The 20,695-nt window shown below is 38.9% G+C and overlaps 1 protein-coding gene across 4 annotated transcripts; it reads right to left on the bottom strand.

Moving 5' to 3' along the window:
* Positions 1–11,383: 11,383 nt before the first annotated feature.
* On the bottom strand, positions 11,384–19,036 carry CLDND1 (claudin domain containing 1). 4 transcript variants are annotated; one of them, XM_026491724.4, is made up of 5 exons: positions 18,929–19,036; positions 17,217–17,526; positions 15,037–15,147; positions 12,969–13,106; positions 11,384–12,821 (listed from the first exon to the last, which is right to left on the bottom strand). In XM_026491724.4, the coding sequence occupies exons 2-5, from the start codon at positions 17,506–17,508 to the stop codon at positions 12,601–12,603; spliced, it is 762 nt and encodes a 253-aa protein (XP_026347509.1). In that variant the 5' UTR covers positions 17,509–17,526; positions 18,929–19,036; the 3' UTR covers positions 11,384–12,600. The 4 variants fall into 4 exon arrangements, with proteins under 4 accessions (XP_026347509.1, XP_026347501.1, XP_044237234.1 ...); XM_026491716.4 differs by having other exon boundaries at positions 15,037–15,168; positions 18,929–19,026; XM_044381299.3 differs by lacking the exon at positions 18,929–19,036 and adding an exon at positions 17,751–17,816 and having other exon boundaries at positions 15,037–15,168.
* Between the last annotated feature and the right edge of the window lie 1,659 nt (positions 19,037–20,695).

Here is a 20,695-nt window from a genome sequence, read left to right as displayed (position 1 = left end):
ATGGTCAGGAAAAATTTGCTGAATAAGTAAATATTAAGCTTGATTAGAAAAATCAATAGGAGTTAGCCACGCAAAAAAGTGGAGAGCATGGGGTGGGCGGTCAGAGAAAGCCATTCAGAAAGAGAAAAAAGACCTTTTGAAACCCTGTGGTGGGAAAGGAGATTATTCTAGATACTGTGACTGCATAATTAACAACCCCAAAATGTAGCAGCAAAAAACAACAAATTACTATTATCTCTTACAGTTTTATAGATTGGGCTTAGCTGAGTTGTTCTTGATTGGAGGCTTGTAGGGGTACAGTAAGATAGTGGTGGGGCCAGAGTCGTCTGAAGACTTAGCAGGACTAGACATCCAAGTTGGCTGAACACATGGTTGGAAGATGATCTTGGCTGTCAGCTGGGAGCTTAGCGTGGGAATTTGACTGGATCACCTACACAAAGTGTCTTCGTGTGGCCTGGGCTTCACAGCATGGCAAGTGGGTTTGGAGAGGGAATGTTCCACAAGTGAGTATTCTAAAAACCAAGTGTTTCAAGAGAGCCAGTCTAAAGCCACATAACCTTTTATGACCTCACTGTATTATTTAAATCAAACTCTATTGGTCAAAGTGATACAATTCAGCCCAGATTCATGGGACGGGGACAGAAAACACACCTCTCAATGGGAGGGTGATCAAAGAATTAATGGGTCATGCCTACTATAGGCATGACCCATTGAAAAAATTCAGAAGTCAGTTTGTTTGAAGAATGAAAATTGCTGGCAAGAGTATAAGGCCGTTTTAGGAGCTTGGAAGGTATCCTAAGAATAATGGAACAAAATGAAAGATTGTTGATAAATAATTACCAAGCACAATTTAGGAAATCATAAATTTTTATTGAACCAAAATATCTGACTAATTTCCTTTGAAGGAAATAAAATGTTGTTTATTAAATATCTATTAATCAAGGTGAGTATTATTTTAATAATAAGAGAGAATGGCATAATATTGTACAGAGTTCTTTGAGAACAAACCCTGATTGGAAATATATGATAAAATTTCCTCTTGATGAAAAGTTACCTCTTGATGAATATGCCTTTGAAATAAGACATCTTCATTTTCATATCCATTAAAGTACTCGTACTCCCCTTGATTTACCTATTAAACTTGTAACTTTATTAACAATGCCCCGATTTCATTGTAGAACTCTACTTCATAGTTTAAATATAGATAAGGATAGATAAGGATTTACTCCATCAAACTTTTCCAACAGTGTTGAGTTCTGAATTTTTTTGTTTTTATTCATATGTTGTTATTGAATATGTGTTTTGATAGTATCTCACAAAAGGAAAATATTATAGTAACATACAGTAAACATTACAATATAAATGACAATTTGTTCATGAAAACTGGTAGTGGAATTGAAAAGAGCTTTTGAGGCAATTGAATTTCTCCCGAAATTTGTTGACTGAATAATAGTCATTATTCATCAGCTTTTTCAACAGGTGGCTCTCAGAGCCAGTCTGTAAATTACTGGTGATGGCATTTCTTTAAACATTAGGTGGCATCAGGCTCCATTACTTTTTAAAAATTGTAATTCCAGTATAATTAACAGTGTTGTATTAGTTTCAGGTGTACAATATAATGATTCAACAATTCTGTACATTATTCAGTGCTCATTACAACAAGTAAATTCTTAATCCCCTTCCCCTATTTCACCCACCCCTCTACCCACCTCCCATCTGGTAACCACCAGTTTGTTCTCTATGTTTAAGTCTGTTCTTTTGTTTGTCTCTTTTTTCTTTGTTCATTTGTTTTGTTTCTTAAATTCCACATATAAGTGAAATCATATGGCATTTGTTTTTCTCTGACTTATTTTACTTAGCATTTACCCTCTACATCCATCCATGTTGTTGTAAATGGCAAGATTTTATTCTTTTTTATGGCTGAATAATATTCCATTGTGTATATATATACTACATCTTCTTTATCCATTCATTTATGGATGGGCACTGGGTTGATTCCATTATCTGGCTATTGTAAATAATGCTGCAATAACCATAAGGGTGCATATTTCTTTTTGAATTAGTGTTTTCATATTCTTTGGGTAAATACCCAGTAGTCGAATTACTGGATCATACGGTAATTTTATTTTTAATTTATTGAGAAACCTCCATACTGTTTTCCACAGTGGCTGCACCAGTTTGCATTTCTACCAACAGTGCACGAGGCTTCCTTTTTCTCTACATCCTTGCCAATTCTTGTTTTCTCTTGTGGTTTTAATTTTAGCCATTCTGACAGGTGTGGGGCGATATCTCATTGCAGTTTTCATTGCATCTTTGGAGAAATGTCTGTTCATGTCTTCTGTCCATTTTTAATCAGATTACTTGTTTTTTGGGTGTTCAGCTATATAAGTTCTTTATATATTTTAGATACTAATCTCATCAGATACGTCATTTCCAAATATCTTCTTCCATTCAATAGGTTTTTTGTTTTGTTAACTGTTTCTTTTGCTGTGCAGAAGCTTTTTATTTTGATGAGGTCCCAATAGTTTAATTCGATTTTGTTTCCCTTGACTTAAGAAATATTTCTAGAAAAATATTGCTATGGTCAATGTCAGAGAAATTACTGCCTATGCTCTCTTCTAGGTTTTTTATTGTTTCAGGTCTCACATTTAGGTCTTTAATCCATTTTGAATTTATTTTTGTATATGATGTAAGAAAGTGTCTCAGTTGTCTTCTTTTGCATGCAACTGTCCAGTTTTTCCAGCACCATTTATTGAAGAGACTTTTTTCTATTGCATATTCTTGCTTCCTTTGTCAAAGATTAATAGACCATATAAGTATGGGTTTCTTTCTGGGCCCTCTATTCCCTTCCATAGATCTATGTGTCTATTTTTGTGCCAGTACCATACTGTCTTTTATTACTATAGCTATGCAATATATCTTGAAATCTGGGATTGTGATACCCCCAGTCTTGTTCTTTTTCAAGATGGTTTTGGTTATTGGGGTCTTTTGTGGACCCATAGACATTTTAGGATTATTTGTTCTAGTTCTGTGAAAAAATGCTGTTGGTATTTTGATAGGAATTGCATTAATTCTATAGATTGGTAGCATGGACATTTTAACAATATTTGTTCTTCCAATCCATAAGCATGGAATATCTTTCCTTTTTGTTTGTGTCATCTTCAATTTCTTTCATCAATGTTTTATATAGTTCTGAATTTTTATCTTCTGATCAAGTTGATAAAAAACTCTAAACATTTTATAGGATAAGCTTTTCATATGAAATGTGCAAAAAAATCACAAAAGCCTAAGTGATTAACTTAAATTGCTCAGTTGCCATCCCAACTGGCAAAGAAATGTACCTACATCCTCTTCTAGGAAAGGGAGGGAAGGCTAAATCTATAAATCTCAAAGTTACTTGCAGGATCTGTTACAGAGCTTTCCCACCTAAGTGTTAAACTTGAGCTCTTGTATATCAATTCTTATTCTTTTCTAGATAATTTAATTTCAAGCATATATTTTACAATGGGGCTTTCCAATAATTTCAAGGATTATAACTCAGAAACCTCTTATTTCTTGAGCGACTACTCTTTGCAAGGCAATGTGGAAGATGTTGGGAGATACAAAGATTAAAGAAGCAATGAGTTCTAGTACAGAAGATGAATGCATATTAATCAGTGTTATGTAAAGTAGAAAGTGACCAAAGCCACCAGAAAGAGGTTACTGCGTGTGCTATAAGGAATTCAAAAGAATAAGACATTTTAGGTAAGCTTTAAATTATTCTACTTGGTAAAGGAAAATGTTATGATTTTGAAACTGTAATTTCAATAAAGTGATATGGACAAAATTTGAATATATGGAGAACAGTATCCCAGAAATAAAGGCGGTATAATAAGAAGCATGGACCTAAGAAAGCACTAACTGGGAACAAGCAATAGTGAGTTTGACCGAAGTTAAAGGAGGGGAACAGAAAATACTGCAAAGATAGAAGTAGCTAGTGCTAGAACTTTGATGGAAGACTAAATCTAGATTCTTCTAGATTGTTTCTATAAGCAATGGGAAATCATTGAAAGTTTTCTTTTAAAGATTTTACTTATTCATTTGAGAGAGAGAGAGTGAGAGAGAGAATGAGCAGGGGAAGGGGCAGAGAGAGAGGGAGAAGCAGACTTCCCACTGAGGAGGGAGCCTGACAAGGGCTGGATCCCAGGATCCCGAGACCATGACCTGAGCCCAACACAGGCACTTAACTGACTGAACCACCCAGGCTCCCCTCATTGAAAGTTTTTAAATAAAAGGTTGATGTGATCAAATCAATGCTTTTGCAAATTGGACGGCAGCGTGTGTAAAATGGATTACAGGAGAGAGCCTGCAGTGAGGAGACCAGCAGAAAGGCTACTCATCCAGTGGCCTGAAGCAGGGTAGGACAGAAGGGTTTTAGTGAGATGGACATTATGGGAGTAGAATCATAAAGCCTTGATAACCGACTGGATATTAAGGCACAGAAACAAGAGGAGTTGAAGGCATTGTCAGCATTGAAAATCTAGGTGATGGACCACATCTTATTAATCCAGTCATCTGTTGAAGGGCATCTCGGCTCCTTCCACAATTTAGCTATTGTGGACAATGCTGCTATGAACATTGAGGTGCATATGGCCCTTCTCTTCATTACGTCTGTATCTTTGGGGTAAATACCCAGTAGGGCAATTGGTGGGTCATAGGGTAGCTCAATTTTTAACTTTTTAAGGGACCTCCACACTGTTTTCCGAAGTGGCTGTACCAACTTGCATTCCCACCAACAGTGTAAGAGGAATCACCTTTCTCCACATCCTCTCCAACATTTGTTGTTTCTTGCCTTGTCAATTTTTGCCATTCTAACTGGTATAAGGTCATATCTCAACGTGGTTTTGATTTGAATTTCCCTGATGGCTAATAATGTTGAACATTTTTTCATGTGTCTGTTAGCCATTTGTATATCTTCCTTGGAAAAGTGTCTGTTCATATCTTCTGCCCATTTTTTGATTTGCTTGTTTCTCGTGTATTGAGTTTGAGAAGTTCTTTGTAGATCTTGGATACTAGTCTTTTATCTGTAGTGTCATTTGCAAATATCTTCTCTCTAAGGCTGCCTCTTAGTTTGTTTGAGTGTTTCCTTGGCTGTGCAGAAGCTTTTTATCTTGATGAAGTCCCACAAGTTCATTACTCAGCCATCAGAAAGCACAATTACCCAACATTTGCAGCAACATGGATGGGACTGGAGGAGATTATGCTAAGTGAAATAAGTCAAGCAGAGAAAGACAATTATCATATGGTTTCACTCATTTATGGAACATAAGAAATAGCAGGAAGATCGGTAGGAGAAAGAAGGGAAGAATGAAGGGGGGTAAACAGAAGGGGGAATGAACCATGAGAGACTGTGGACTCTGGGAAACAAACTGAGGGCTTCAGAGGGAAGGGGAGTGGGGGATCGGGATAGGCCGGTGATGAGTATTAAGGAGGGCACGTATTCATGGAGCACTGGGTGTTATACGCAAACAATGAATCATGGAACACTACATCAAAAACTAAGGATATATGTATGGTGACTAACATAACATAATAAAAAATTATTATAAAAAAAAAGAAATGTAAAATACGGAACAACCACTTCAGAAAAGTCTGACATTACATATACTACTCCCACAAACTGAGAAACTTTGCTCCTAAGTATATATGCAAGAGAAATAAAAACACGCCTACATTAAAATGCATATGAAGTTCACTGCAGCTATGTTCATAACAATCAAAAACTGGAAAGAGAATGGATAAACAAACTGTAGTATATGCATACCATAAAATATGACTTAATAAAAAAGAGAAAGAAAATCTAGGTGATGGAAGAAACATAAAATGAGAACTGGAAAAATTATGAGAAGAAAGATGAGTTTAAATCTGGACATGTTAAGTTTTAGGTATCATGAAAATATTCAAATGGAACTGTCTTGAAGGCAATTAGAAAGCTTAGAGCTAGAGCCTGGGACAGAAGGGAAGGCTGGGGATCTGAAATCATCTGCAGATTAATTATGGTTAACATTTCTTGAAATCCTAAAATGTGTTGGTGTTTTGCATGTATGATTTAAGCCTCACAACAAACATGAAGACGGACATTTTTATCCCACTGAGACGTAAAAAATGTATTTAAATTGGCAAAGTTTCTCAAGCAGTAAAAGGAAGAGTTGGGATTTTCAGTAGATCTGTCTAAATCCAAAGCAGTTCTGTGAATGTGAAAGTCTTGAATGAACCAGAGGGTCACACTGCTTGTTTGCCTAGAATGGTGTCTAGCATGTGGAGGAAGTCCATACCTGCCTGCTGTGGAGGAGGAGAGGAGAAGGCCACAATATTCTGAGACTCAGGCCTCTTCTTCCCTTTTCTCCCTGCCGTCACTTTCTTAAGTGTGGAGGGAGGGGGAGCACTGCCTGGGGTGATGGTTGCAAAGTTAGGATAATAAAATCGGTTCTGCTACCACTAAGTAAGGCCTAGAAGGGGTTTAAGTGTTTGAAGTCTTTCTAGAATTTTTTTAATTTTTAAATTTCTTGTCTTACATGCCCTTACATGCTCCTTTAAGTCCAGGGCAACAAGAAAAGTGCCACTCTGTAACTTATTATAAGTGCTCACGAATAATACCCAGACCTTGGACCTATCGTGTGTGTTCCTGAAATCTGTTGCCATGCTTAGCTCTTCAAATGAACCATCCAAATCAAATTGCATTGCAGGTGGCTAGCAGTTGATTTTAGGAGCCTGAGAATAAGCCACAGAAATCCGAGTTCTTCCTGTTCCCTCAATGGATATGGATTTAAACAAGATAAAGACAGGTTTTTCAGGCAGCTAATCTTAAATCACCAACTGATGCTTAGCAGAACCATTGAAAAACCAAAGATCCCACATGAGTGCAGTCTTGTCTGAGACAAAAGATAAAAACAGAAGCTTTAAAAATTCTTCCACTTTGAGATGCAAGGATGGCTAAAAAGCCCATGTAACGAATGAAGCACTGTCTGTTTTGAAACGAAACTTCAACTGGAAACTAGACTCTCCCGCTAACTTAGCCCCAGCCCCAGCCCTAATCCCTGCTGGACGGCAGTCACAGGACAAGCCAGAGCAGCTCCAGCCCCTGCACACACTAGAGCCTGACCACACAGGCCGGGCAAAGGCTGCCTCCTTCCCGTGTGCTGTGTTGGCCTCCAGAAACGAACACCTACCGTTTATTAAGCTCTTACATTTCAGGATCTGTTTAACTGTCATGGTAACCTGTCAAGACAGATACTATTTTTTTTTTAAGATTTTATTTATTTATTTGACAGAGAGAGACAGCCAGTGAGAGAGGGAACATAGCAGGGGGAGTGGGAGAGGAAGAAGCGGGCTCCCAGTGGAGAAGCCTGATGTGGGGCTCGATCCCAGAGCACCTGGATCACGCCCTGAGCCGAAGGCAGACGCTTAACCACTGCGCCACCCAGGCGCCCCAAGACAGATACTATCTTATCCTCATTTTCTATGTCCATTCTCAAGCACTTCCGGCTTGTGCAGAGATTAGTGTCAATCACTCATGCCCCTGTCCTGTGTGATTCTAACTGAAAGAGCAGGAATGCAATGAATTGATAAGCAGACAGGGGTCAAAGTACTCACTTTATTTATCCAGGCCTAACCACTCCAAAGTACAGGGTCCCTGAAAGTACCAGATTAAAGAAAGTAATTTGGAACTGAAGCCAAAACAAATGAGGTTTCCTATACCTCTTGCCAAATCTGAATCTTAGGACGAGCCACAGGAGTGTATCGGGTCTTCAGGCACACGCTTCATACACATCTCCACTCAGCAGTGGTGTGATGGATTGGGGCCTGTCTCAGAGAGCCAGTTATCAACAGAAGAGAGTGCTGGAAAGGACAGGAAAGAAATGGCTTCTAGAAAGTAGGCACTGTACCAGGTCTATTTACTTGACAGAGCACACAGTCACATTCCAACAATCTGCCTAGGAGAGAGGGAATCCTATTTCTTGCTTTTAAATGTAGTTTCAAATATAGTTTCCAAATATAGTTACCCACTGGAATCACTTTGAAAGGTTTAAAAAAATCTTAGTGACCTGGCCACACCCTACACTGAATAAATCAGAAAATCTCTAGGGTACAAATATTTTTTAAAGTTCTCCAGGCAATTCCAATGTGCAGCCTAGGCGGAGAAGCACTGCTCTGTAGGCTTGGTAACCTCATCCCCTCCTCATGCAGCCAGTCATAACTAGCATTTTTTGACTGACTACTCTATGTTCAGCAATTTACATAATTGCAACTGTATGAGGCAGGTATGATAATCATAGCATTTCACAGATGGGGAAAGTGGGTCTTGGAAAGGCTAAGTGACAGACCTGGGATTATAAATTTAGTATTCCAGAATGTCTCCTGAGCTAGATACTTAACCATCACACACTGTGCTGTTTTTTGTGGATGCCGTGATCCTAGCAGTACCTCTAATCATAGTATATTCCTTCTTTTTTAGGGAGGAGCAAAAATGACTGGAGAAACTGAAAGAGTTCATTCCAATATTTCCTCATCAAAAAGAACTCAAAACTCCCTCTGTGTAAGTTGAGGAAGAAGAGAAAGGTTTTCCAACAACTAACTGTTGTAGAGATTTGGAGAACGTGTGGTAGGGAGTAATGATACATCAACAGTTGGAGATGGTTTAAATTGTCGAGCAGCTAAAGTCGAAGAGCGTAACTTTTTAAACAGAATCAGCTGAACAGTTTTCAACAGCCATCCTTGGTATCTTGAGACTGAGAATAAGAAAACTGGATAGCACCTTCTATGAAGATAAGCCTTAAGCCTAAGGATTGTGAAGGGAGGGGCCGTGGAAGGTTTTAGGAACGTGGGAGTCCACGCTGCTCCTGGACATACTGAATACAGCACAAGCCGCATAGAGAGCAACAAGAACAGAAGTCTAGAAGACTGAGAAGGGCGGAAAGGCTGAAGGAGAGCTGAGGTCAAGTTCACACCCCGAAACACTGAGTCAGATGAAAGGTGATGCATTACCCAACAAATCAAGTATTTTAAAAGGTGAAGACAAAACAGAAAGAATTATCTTTTTCTCATTTCATATTTTAAAAACACTGCAAAGGTAGAAAGTAATATAAATTGGATCTCACTTTATGTTAAGTTTGCAAAAAGTGTGTAAATGTTAATATGTCAAATAAGATATTAACTTTGCTAATAGATTTTTTAGCACTGAAGAGGAATTAAAGGACTCTAACGGCAATTTCTTCCATAGAGCAAATAGCCTAATTTATTCTTTTTGCAACTTAAAAGTCTCATATAATGAATTCGCAAGGTGCTGGCATGCATCATAATTTGATCCAAGGGAAAATAGTATGTTGGAACACCTGATGAGTAATAGAAAAAATTCCTATACACAGATGTGTTTCTTTGTCTTATTCCTCTTTTCGAAGTACGAATCATTATTCCCTTAGGAGCAGAGGGCTGAAAGGAGGACGAGACTACACACATCTTGGCCAGCACAGAGTTCCATCGAGCTTGTGAAATTACAATTTGCATCTTCGAAGCTGAGCCCATTTATTCGCTAGGAAATCTCGGAGAGTGTTGTAATAGGCAAAATCAGGTTAATTCAATAGGTTGTTTTCATTTCTGGTGAAAGTTCATGAGGGTTACTTTTTAAAATGCCCTTGCACTGGGGCGCCTGAGTGGCACAGTCGTCAAGCATCTGCCTTCGGCTCAGGGCGTGATCCCGGCGTTCTGGGATCGAGCCCCACATCAGGCTCCTCCACTGGGACCCTGCTTCTTTCTCTCCCACTCCCCCTGCTTGTGTTCCCTCTCTCACTGGCTGTCTCTGTCAAATGAATAAATAAAATCTTTAAAAAATAAAATAAAATGCCCTCACACTATCTTCTTATAGTCAGTTGAACATGAATGGATCTATAAGTTTTAATAGTGCTTGTCTACAGTTTGGTGGTCTCTAGAATGGATAAACAAACTAAATTGATCTGTTCTATGGTCGTCTCATTTTTCTCACTGGTGTTACTAAATCAGTCCATCTTTAAGTGACTTATCAACTCTGTAACCTCCCCAACACACAGACACAGAAATACTTTTAAGCAGGCAAATGTTAACACATTGCTATTACTACATTATTAAGTTATTGAGACCCTAGATATCATGACACAGATAGTGGGTGCAGTGTTACCTGAATAAATTTTTCTGGATTATTCTGCCCTTTTTATTGTGTCAACTTTTACTGTTTTTATGGCTATCTCTAAAAATTTTTGAATCTTTTGCCAAAAAGGATATAAAAGATACTTATTCATATCACTTAATAAGGTTAGGAACCATAAAATTATGATTTTAAAACATGTTTCTTAAAAAATTACCATAAAACTCATGTTCTGAAAAATCTGAATATTAAGTTTTAACTCTGGGGGCTGCTTTCAAAGATTAGGTGAAAAGAGATTAACGAAACTTTACTTGCCACTGATTTTTGATTATCAGTTTTAAACAAAAATGGTCAAATATCAGCAATTTCACACGGTTCTACCTAATTAGAAACAAGAGAGAGCGGAAAAACTAATTTTCACATCAAATGAAACACAGTCCTATGCATTCCAAAGAAAAAAGTCTTCGCAAGACAGGATGACCTCAGCTATTTTGAAATGTGCTTGAATTATCAACTACAACACATATGCAACAGCAGGGCTTATGGTGCTGGCTTTCCATGTTTCAGGATGCTACCAGTGAGGCTGTAACTCCCAGCCCGATAGTGACTGTGTTTCCACAGTGCATATTAAAGGCTGGTGTTGGACTGACAGTCACAGACAACTTTGGGGTGACAAGAGGCAGGGACGTTGTCCAAAATAAGTATCTTCCCAATACAAAAATGTCATGTTGGTCAATAATTTTAAAACCCCGTGCTTTGTATGTTTTGTATGTTTACTTAGCTTTTCTACCTTCCACAGAAGGTGCTGAGGCAACGAAACTTCAAGAGTGAGGAAGAGGTAGAAAAGTGAGTAAGCAGCAACCGCACGGGCAACAGTCATCTGCAGAGTAGCATTGGCTTTAAGTCAGAAGCAGGCTTGATGATTTCTGTACAGACACAAACATCCACAGCCATTATGTGACTTTTTAAAAATCTAGCCACATTAAATGAGACACATAGAGATCACAGAACTACTTTGAAAATATGTTTCTAAAATTCTGAAACACAATGGATAAAGAGGCTCTTGTTTGCTAATGGGGGCAAGGGGTTACCATATTATTTGGAAGATAAAACAGAGACCCCAGAAACAAGGCATTTTCCAAAGAACCACAGAGATACTCATTCAGAATACTGTACTCCTTTATCCTAAAATACTGAGATTTAAATCAACTCAGACACTATACACAATTGAGTTTCTTCTCATTTTTTATTTTTTAAAAAAGACAGATTTAGGATATTGTAAGAAATTACTAAGTTACATTTTTTAAAATCTGTCAAGTGCTACAGTAATGGAATAAATAAATAAGATTTTTTAAAGTTCAATGTTTATAGACATATTTATAAAAAAATGACTGAATTAGAAGATGTTAAATAATGTTGATACACACCAGGAAGGGATTTAGGCAAGGAAAGGCACATCATTTCACCACAAGAAATAAAGACCATAGTTGGAAGTTAATGACCAGCCAAAGCTTTAGGTCTTGTGGTAGTTTTCCTAGCTCCGGAGGGTCATTATGGTGGACACTTCTTCATGGTACTGAGCTGGAATAAATAGATAGCAGTTGGAAAATTTTAATCTGTGACCCCAAAGTAGTGTTAGAAAGAAAGCACTCTTAATAAGTCTGATGTGTGAAGAGGCAAGGAGCAAAAATCCAAAATGGTTTGGTTGTACTGAAAATCCTATTGACATATTAAGGAGAGTTTTAAAAAAATACAAAAAAAGATAAAGTAAAATAAGGTTAATCCTCTTGTCTGGCTGAATTGGAATTCTTGCAGTTACAAAGTTAAAGTTTCAAGTAAACACTGTATTTTTCACTTCCTTTCTTGTAGACAGACACAGTATGGATAAACAGCTGCCATACTTCACCTTGAATAAAGCTATATGCCAATATTTGGGGGAAAGGATCTTAGATAATCTCCTTATTTTATATAGCTTAAGTCTTTGAAAATAGCACTAATGCTCTGGCTGACTGGCTAGCTACAATTGCAAAGTGACTGTAAGTTCTGACCACGATGAGATGTTTCTCAGAGACACTAAAAGGTTTCTAGTTCAATTGACAGTTATTTACTGAAAAGTCTAACAGACATCAGTGGATGTGTTTGGGTCAATTTCCCACTATCAGTTTTCTTTCACAAATTTGTGCCAAGTGTCTACCCATTTCTTGCTGTCTGGACTCTGAACCTAGATTAGTTTTTAAAAGATGGAATCATTCAGAATAATCCATATAAATTTTAGTGGTATTAAGAAACAACTGTCTGTATGAATAAATAGAATGGATTTTCAGGATAAAAGTTATATCCACAAAAAAAAAAAGAACTAAATCAAAAACAATGGGGGGGGAGACAAGGGGAAATAGTAATATTGAAAAATAAAAATGGCAATTGCAAAGCAGGCAGCTTCCCACTCATGCCACACGATATGCCTTCATTAAGGTGTACTCTTTCCGGTTGGTATGAGCAGCCCAGATGAAGAGAGCAGAAGCCATGAACTGTAAGGGAGCTGAGACGCAAGCCAGGCAGAAGGACCATCCAAATTCACCAGACACGTTCTCAGGCAGCTCTAGCTTCTGGTGCAGTAGCTCAATTCCAGCAACGTAACAACTCACTGAGCCCAGCGTACACAGACCTTGGAGGAAAACAAAACATAACTAGATAAGAGCACAGTAAGAGCTTTTGAGGCAACAGACAGGGCAACAATGTGTGAATGTTTAAGAATTATGCCTCTGTGGAAACCAGGAAGAAAACAAAAGGTAAGCGTGATGACAAGACTCACCTGCAAGGAGATGGAGAATGCCTGTGGCAATGGTGGGATAGAGACTCCGGCAAATGCAAGCACAAAGTCCAATCACAGCCCCAAAGCACATCAAACCTAGACTAACAAAAGGTAAAAGGAACTGGCAACGCCAAAGATCTGATTTTGAAAAAGAGAAAAAAAGATATGTTACCATGATTTCAGACAGTTTTCTCACAATGGCAACTTCTTTCATGTACTAATTAGATCTTTTCTCAAAAAGTGAGAAAGGAGGGGCCCCTGGATGGCGCAGTCGGCCGAGCACCCACTCGTGGTTTCTGCTCAGGTGGTGATCTCAAGGTCCTGAGACCAAGCCTGGTAACGGGCTCCACGCTCCGTGGGAGTCTGCTTAACATTCTCTCTCTTTCCCCCTCTACCCCTCCCCTGCTCATGCTCGCTCTCCCTTTCTCTAATATACACTTTTAAATCTTTTTTTAAAAAGTGAGAAAGGAATACTTCAATATTGGAGTTCCTTTTCTAAAGCACTTTGTTCAAAAGGAGGCCACCTGATAAAAGTAAAAGGCACTAACAGTTAACAATTACTGAGGGCTCACTGTGTGTCAGGCGCTGTTCTACGCATCTTTTGTGTATTAATCCTCCCAAAATCCCTATGAAGGATGTACTATTATCTCCATTTTATAAATGAGGGAACTGAGGCAGAAGGTATAAATAACTTGTACAAGGTAACACAGTAAGTGGCAGAGCCAGCATTTGAAGCAAAACCTTCTAGCTCCACATACAAATGAATCTACATCCTTATAGGATCGCAAGGCAGGCCTAAGAAGGAGATGAATGGTGATTGTAAAAGACCTGTTGAAAGAATATACATAAAGCACAAAACAGAGGATCTCTGCACTCAATAAATGGCAGTTGTAATTATCATAAATTCCCTCAACAACATGGGAAGAAAGCTGATGACTTTACAAAGCACCCCCTTCCATTTTTACATTATTTTAATTATTAGTAATGTATTAATATCAACTCTAAACCAAATTCTACCCTCTAGTTCTAGTTTTACTTTTTGGAACTAGATAAAAGTCTTTTCTTCAACTTCCCTTCAAACTCTGTTAGTAATAAACTTCCTCCTATATATTTGCAATACAAAACTGAATACCTTGAATAACACGGGTTTAACTGGCAGGCTGACTTACATGCAGATTTTTAATAGAACAGTACTGTAAATGTATTTTCTCTTCCTTATGATTTTCTTAGTAAGCTTCTCTTTTACTTTATGTAAGAATACAGCATATAATACATATAACATACAAAATATGTCTCCATTGACTGTTTTATGTTACTGGTAAGGCTTCTGATCAACTGTAGGCTGTTAGTAGTTATGCTCTGGGGGAGTCAAAAGTTACACATGGATTTTCGACTGCATGAACGGGCCAGTGCTCCTAACCCCTACATTATTCAAGGGTCAACTCTACTTGCCATTTATTCAATGCTTCCTCTCATGACATGGTCATTCTTATGGGCCAGCTCCAGTAAGTCTCTATGGCCTAAACATTAGGTCCAAATCTGAAGACAGTATTTCCTAGGTAGTCTGACCATCAAAGAACAGAATGCTCCTAATAAATACTTTCATTTGTTTTTGGTATCTATACTTTTGTTACTACCTCCTAAGACGGGATTAACATTTTTGGTAGCCCTGACCCTTGACTCACATAGAGCTTATAGTCAACTTTTTTCACATATCCCTATCTGAACTCAGGTAACTGAAATGCTTATCTCAAATATAGGAATTTATTATTTATTCTATTAAATTTACTCTTTAAAAGGGCCCACTAATAACATCTTTTGGGGAGGTCTGGATTCCGTCATCCAATGTATTCACTGCTTCTCTCAACTTCATATTTGCCATTTGGTAAGTACGTATCTAACTTTAAAATATGTTATCAACAGAACAGAGTTCACTGAGATACCATTAGAGATCTTATTTCAAGTTGATGTATTGTACTGACTCATCTTGTTCTAACAACAGAGATCAATGAATGGCAAATTTATTTCCTTTCTCCCCCAACTGTACTGCTGAGATCAATGTACTCACAGGTCCGAAGTAGATCAATCCCACTATTGTGGTTTCCGGGATCAACAAATTTCTCCATGAACTGATCATTTAGCGTGAAACTCATGCATTTTGTGACCACATCAAACGACTCTGGAACATGAATAACAATGACTGCTTGCTGTTTTAATCATAAACATTTAACAAAAATCTCTTTCAGTAATTATTCTCTGAAATAAAAAGTGATATAGAAAGATGTCTCCAGAGAACAGCAACCTCTTTAGCCTTGAATGACACACAGGATTCACTGATGCCCAATGGATGCCAGTGGTTCTAAGCAGTAGGCTTATGACATGGGCACAAGGAAGGAAAAAAAAAAGTAGGAGCAATAAAAATGAATGAGAATAGATAGGCAAGAAGACTAGGAAGGAGGAGAAGACAAAGACTTAAATAAATAGGAACTATGATTTTCTCTTTCCAACCTACTCCCCCAGCCATGTTCCCATCTCAGGTAATGACAATTCCATCCTTTTCCTCAGACCAGAAACTTTAGTCATTGTTGCCCCACATGCATCCCACCAGGAAATCCTAGTGAGTCTACCTTCAAAACCTATCTAGACTCCAACCACTCACTGCTCAGTACTACCACCATGGTCTCAGTCACAATCCTCTCACAAGAATTAGTGCAACAGCCTCTTGGCCTCCACCTTTGTCTACTGCCTATTTTCAACACATCTGTCTAGATGACCAGATCATTTCTCCTCTGTTCAAAGCTCCACAATGCTCCATCACATTCAGAGTAAAAACCCAAAGCCCCTATCATGCCTACAGAATCCTGCAAAGTTTGCCCTATTCCCAGAGTGATTTCTGACAGCATTCTCAACTCTCCCTCCCCCTCCATTCCAGCCCAGTGGCTTCCTTGCTGGTCCTTGAATATTTCAGGCATGCTCCCACCATAAGGCCTTGCAGTTGTGGTTCTTTCCAACTTGAAAGATTCCCCCTGCAGCTTTCCATATAGCCAACTCCTAATCAAGTCTTTACTCAAGTGACATCTTGTTGAAGCCTATCCTGCCTATACTACTGAACATCATTAACTATGCCCATCAATATCCCTTTCCCTACATATTCCAAATCCCTTTATTTCGCTGCATTTTCTCATAGCATGCGTCATCTTCTAACATACTATATAATTAACTATTGTTTATGCCATTATACTTTTTTATTCAGTTTACTGCCGCACCCCTTATTAGAACATTAGCTCCCCAGGACTAAAGATATTTGTATTTTTCCCTGATGTGTTACATGGAATATGGAGGCATGTAATAAGTATTTGTTGAATGAATGATAAATGATTGGTAAGATTCAAACATCAAGTGTTCCTATGCTTTCATAAGTAGAACTGAACACTTTACAATTAATTTCAATCAATCCCCCCAGACCCCACCTACTTTCTTTTTCCCATTATATAATCACGATTGTCCTTTTGATGTATGGTAATTGTTATGCTGTGATCTGAATACAGTGCTTCCCACTAAGTGATCAATAGAAGTAGTCATAAATAGAAACAAATTGTAAAGTTTTTCCTTAGAGCTCTAAAGTTTCCTTTTAATAACTGGAAATTAAAATTTTTTAATGTTAATGCTTGCAAAATAAATCAGACAATTTCTTATATTTTTTTTTATTTCTGTTATGCATATTTTTAACCTACAAACTCTAGATAAAGATTGTTATAAAACAGCCTAAAACATGCACAATTTGAATGCAGAGTTGGTCAAATTATATCCTCTAAGATTTACAGGGCAAATGATAATAACTACCAAAACACAGCTAACACAGAAAAAGACTATCAATTCATATTTGTTGATTTGATTTGGATACTAACTCTTTTACCAGTTACCAAATATTTAAAGTCTTCCTATGTACCTTTCCAATTATTTCCTCATGACATATGTGAAATTAAAAAAAAGAATTTTACTAAGTACAAAGATTTAAAATGGCTTTCCCATGATGAGGACAGTTACTTATCCAACCAATATTAATGAGTATCATGGTAATTCATAGAAGTTGGGCAGAGAAGGTGGTTGGGCAGAGAGAGAAGAGATATGTAGATTTATTTCTTTGGAGAGAAAAAAACCCACAAACCTGCTTATACATAATTGGGTCATCATCACATCACTTTGTTTATTATTGAGTAAATAGACAGAATAAAATAAGAGAAATACCTGTCCTTTCTGGTGGGCTATACCAGTATGTATTTTGAGGTATAGTGATACACCGTCTCCACAATCCCATTGTGCCATTAAATCGGAAAAGTGCATCATTATAAGTCTTTTCATCTGCCTCATCACTAACGAAGTCGGTCCAGATGCTTTTGTTCAAATCACTGGAATTTTCTTGAACTGGACTTCGATATTCATACCAGAAGTCTGTGCCAATTGAGGCTGCCATGTAGATGGTGGAAATGAGGCTAAGCACACAAGCAATTACAAATGCTGTAGCAAAACGGTTATCCATTCTGGCATTCAGACTGCTCTGTTTAAAAGTTGGAGAAAGAAGAAAGTTAGACTTCAAGGACATACAGAGATTATTTTGAAAGGAATTATCTCAAAATCACCCTTTATCCTGTTCCCCACCCCTTGACCCTTAAAGTAATGTATAATCATTAAAGAATAAAAATAAATAAAGGCAAACATGTTCTTAATTAAGTTCAAAATAAAACTCATTATCATGAAAGTACTTATTGAATGCTCACATACCCAGGATGCTACGGAGACAGAGGTCTTGTTCTCTAGTCTATCACCTGCACACTAAAACAGACAACACTGAAATGGACATACACATTACAGATACAAACAATAGACATGCTCAGAGTCAGCAGTGTACCATACATAAATTTTTAATTACAGACTGAATTTTTATTCAAGCTGCAGAGCATTAAGGGTTCTGGGTTTGAGAGTGAAACGGGCGTAGGAAAAGCAAGCTGAGAAAATTGGCTCCTCCCAGATTCCTGAGGAGGAAAATCTTCTAAAAACAAGGTTAAGAGTCAGGAGCTACTTGGAAGGCATAGTTGAGATGTTTGTTAACCCACACAGAAAGGTTGTTCGGGTGCGCAGAAGAGCAATGAGAACAGTAACATATAATAATGCTAGATAGCAATCGGCTCCTAATCTATGGAAGCTAAGGAAAACTCCCCTACGCTGCCAAATTCTCCACTCCTATCTACTCTCCCCATTCCTTACACTTTTGAATCTCCTCATCTGCAAACTAAATGATTCCTCCTCAGCCAGAAAGAAAACTGAATTAGGCAAAATATGAACACTCCCAAGGCGTGGACAGGGCTCTACGGCAGTAGTAAATGGCCGCAGTAAAATGACTCAAGGCGGATCAAGCTGAGTCAAATACTGCAAGTATACACCGTGACCGCACCAAACACCTTACAAAGGCGCACGAAAACAGGCTCTCGCAAACTGGGGTTGCTGAGTTTGGAAGACAGGAAGTGTGACACAGAAGAGATCAGGGCAATTACAGTGATTAACAATAACTCCAGAAGTTGGTATTGTATTCTTATTCTTTCTAATCCTCTTTCAACCTGGTGCTCTCAAATGACCTTAAAAGGTCCCAGCACCGTCAGTGGCGGTTGCCAGGCCGGCCAACTGGCTCTGTCACCTCGCAGGGCGCACTACCGAGCCGGGGGAGGTCGAGGCAAGCTGGGGCCAGGGCCCGGCAGTCCTGCGCCACCCCAGGCCAGGGGCCCCAGGTACTCGACCAGGCCCCTCCCCAGACCATTCGGCCGAAGGAAAAACCCCACCGCAGCGCTGCGGCTCGGAACCCGCCCGGCTCCGGCCCCTCCCGGGGAGCGACCCCTCTTCAAACTCCTGGAAACGTCCAACGGCTACGCGACCCCCACCCAGCGACGCCGACCCCGCTCACTCACCGCCCATCCTCCTGCTCCGCCAGCTTCACCCTCAAGCTCGGACCACAGCACCCTACTCTCCCCGCGCCTTCTCTGACGCACTTCCCTGCAGATCCCGCCCCCTCCATAACTCCCGCGCCTCCGCCTCCGCCTCCACCCGAGGCCCGGCCTAGGCCCGGGGCCGAGGGGGCTTGTGGGAGTTGTAGGAGGGACAGAGGGAAAGCTGAGGGAGGTGGCGGATCGCATTTCTGGCGCCGCGCGCGGTGCATTGTGGGGGATGTAGTTCGACTCTGTAGGGAAAGGAGGTGCTGCGCCAAAGGGCGGTCTGGGCTGATGGAATTCTATAATTTATGAAGGAAGGAACAAAGGTCCGCAAAGTAAGAGGACTTCTCTCTGGTCGCGGCTAGTCACTGATTGTGACTTATATAACAGGCTTTCCAGGCCCGTGCTTTCCCTGTCACACACCCTACCTCTAAACATAAACATGTCAACAGCAATGAGATTATACTTTTGAAGTACTAACCTATTTAATTTCCTTTCTTACAACCTGACACAAATTGAAGCATAGTCTTTCTGGTTTTATTGCTTAAGTTTAGACTAAGAAGGCTGTGACTTGATGTTATGCACGTAGAATGTAATGACATTGTTTGGGTTTCATATAATTTATGTTAGTGGCTGCTTTTTTTTATGACAAGTGATACTAATTTTCTATTTATTGTAGTAAAGTTTCATTTTAAAATCAATTCCAGTTAATTAAATTAAAGTACTAAGTTATAATAATACTGAGGGTACCAGATATGTCAGAAACCATGAATTTAAAAAATTGTTTATGTAGTGTGAAAAAGACTGAATTTGGGGGAACATAGCTTTGAGCAAATAAGGTCACGGACAGCCTCAGAATTCACAGATGGCCATGTGTTCACAGCAGGAACAGAATGACTCTAAGCCTTCAAGTATTGTGCAGAAATTCACTGACAGAAAGCAGAGACATCTTTGCACTAATGCGTGTGGACCCGTGAACATGGCCTAGGACCAGTAAGTGATGGATTTCTCAACAGATACCTACAGAGACAGCTAACTCAAGGACCAGAAAACCTCTCAAACCCCATGCCATTCACAAATGGCCTTGGAATTTAGCTCAAAGTTGATATTAAATTTCTAGCAGCCTGACAGATTGAAGGCATCGTATCTGTTTCTATGTAGTTATATTTCTTTCACCTGAGTTGGCAAACTGATATTCATATCCAGTACATAAATAAAATAAGGTAATAGTCAAATATAATATTAAAATATGACTGGATTTTCATGTAGGAGAACTTTTGTCAGGCACCAACTAGAGAAAGTGGTGGAAGTACGCAGGCAGATTGTTAATGTGCAGTTTGACTCCTAAATTCATTTATGCACCAGGAAGTATCTTCATCCATTGGCCTTCTTAGAAATCCCCTACCTTCAGAATACCTCTGTGATGAAATCACATGGTAAATAAACCCAGGTAAAAGGGAAGTCTGAAAGAGGAAGAGGAAGACAACACCTCAATTCATAGTCAAGGAAGCTGAGCCCAGGGTGAATAACTGACTTATCAAGCTTGAAAAATGGGGTGCACTGACTAGTTTTGTGACATTAGACAGCTTAGTTAACCTCTTAAATCTCAGTTTTCTTTTCTCCAAAATATGAATGTTGTTAGTACTCCCTATCCCAAGTGACCATTATGAGGATTGAATGAAAAAAATGCATATAAAATGCCCAGCCCAGGGCCTGGGGCATAGTAAACAATCATTAAATTATTAG

The sequence above is a fragment of the Ursus arctos genome, unplaced genomic scaffold, assembly GCF_023065955.2.
Source record: "Ursus arctos isolate Adak ecotype North America unplaced genomic scaffold, UrsArc2.0 scaffold_4, whole genome shotgun sequence".
NCBI lineage: Eukaryota > Metazoa > Chordata > Mammalia > Carnivora > Ursidae > Ursus > Ursus arctos.
This window is presented reverse-complemented; position numbering and strand designations above follow the sequence as displayed.